This window comes from Octopus bimaculoides, chromosome 14 (assembly GCF_001194135.2).
Source record: "Octopus bimaculoides isolate UCB-OBI-ISO-001 chromosome 14, ASM119413v2, whole genome shotgun sequence".
In the NCBI taxonomy this organism is placed as follows: domain Eukaryota; kingdom Metazoa; phylum Mollusca; class Cephalopoda; order Octopoda; family Octopodidae; genus Octopus; species Octopus bimaculoides.
Window position 1 is genome coordinate 7,893,501 of NC_068994.1, and position 1,649 is coordinate 7,895,149.

General features: G+C 39.1%; 1 protein-coding gene across 1 annotated transcript in view; it reads left to right on the plus strand.

The window, feature by feature from the left end:
• The window catches only part of LOC106877941 (rhotekin), a 135,905-nt gene that overhangs the window by 108,371 nt on the left and 25,885 nt on the right, over window positions 1–1,649 (plus strand). The window contains exons 3-4 of the mRNA XM_052973016.1: window positions 243–436; window positions 1,188–1,237. Coding sequence (XP_052828976.1) covers window positions 243–436; window positions 1,188–1,237 — 244 coding nt within the window. The remainder of the gene's footprint in view (window positions 1–242; window positions 437–1,187; window positions 1,238–1,649) is intronic.

Below are 1,649 nucleotides of genomic sequence, written 5' to 3' on the forward strand. Positions count from 1 at the left end.
AGAGCCAGTCCAGGGGTACTGGCAACGATCTCACTTGAAAATCCTTACACATGTCACGGGCACAAGTGCCAGAAAGGCGATGCTGGGCACAGGTGCCATCCCGATTTCGCTTTCGCTTGCCTCAATAAGTCTTCACAAGCTGCCTTTTTATCGTCCCCCTCATCCTTTTCTCTGTGTGGCAAATAAATGAAACCATTATTATTATTATTATAATTATTTATTTATTTATTTTTATTTTTCAGGACACTGACTTGCAACAGAAAATTGATCATGAAATCAAAATGAGAGAAGGGACCACCAAACTATTGGCTGCAGCCAAAAACCCAAGCCAGAAGCTGGAAGCATCAAAGAATCTGATTACAACTAACTCTCGTATCATCAATTACATGAGGGAGCTACAGCGACGCACCACTGCTGAAGTAATGGGGAAAACTATGTAAGTAGTCTCTGGACCCCTGATATCTTATAACTCATTTCATCTCCTCACTTTGCTTTCGCGGTAAATTTTCAGATTAACACCTGCACGATTTTCACTAGGGGTTAGGGTTTTAGTGTCAGGGTTAGGGTTTTAGGGTTAGGGGTTAGGGTTACGGTTAGGGTTACGGACGGAATTCCCTAACCCTAATCCTAACCGTAACCTTAAAACTAACCCTAAAACCCTAACCCTGACCCTAAAACCCTAACCCTAACACCCTAGTGAAAATCGTGCGGGTGTTAATCTGAAAATTTACTGCTTTCTCTGTCTTGGTCTCTGATATTTCCAAATATTTCAGCCTCAGGGTTTATGATCTTTAGGAAATTTTGGTCTTGGCAGGGCACTGTGGTCTTTTGGTGGATTAAGTATTATTGGTAGGATTTTGGTCTTTAGAACATCATTGTTTTACGGGGTATTTTGGCCTTTGGTGGATTATGACAAACAAGGTTGTTCATTTCCAAGTCTTCCATGAAAAACATTTGGCCTTGGAGAAATATTACCTTGGAAACAGGGGAGGGTTGGCCACGGGAAGGGCGTATGGCTATAGGAAATCTGTCACAACAAATTTCGTCTGACCCATACAAGCATAAAAAAGTAGACATTAAATGATAATGATACTAAATTTGATTAAGGGCTATTTTTGTACCGAATTACTGAATTAATTTTTGTTTACTGTCATTCACAATTTGTCTTTATTTATTTCACCTGTCAGGTGCGTTGAAGGCAATCAAACCCCTTGTAAAAGCCAGGTGAGCGTTTCAGGTGAGTTACTCTTTCCCTTTTATTTTAACTACTTCCTACAACAACTTCCTTTCCAGCCATTGATAGTTCATTAATACTGATTATAACTGGTGTGGTTCAGCTTTATTTACTCCACCTGTGTGCTAAATAGGTAGTTTCAGGTGTCATCGCATAGTTTTCCCGTGTCCACCCTCTATGACTAATCTTTGTTCAGCTGTGACGATCCTATCTTCATTTCATATATCCAAAACTAAGTTACTGAGCATACTCTTACTATTAAGATAATATATATGAAATTAGAAAATGATTCGACTACTAGTTTTACCAACAAGCTCAATCACATAGAAGTCCATCATTGGTTTGACAAACAACTAGTTTATCAGTATACTCTTTTACTCTTTTACTTGTTTCAGTCATTTGACTGTAGCCATGC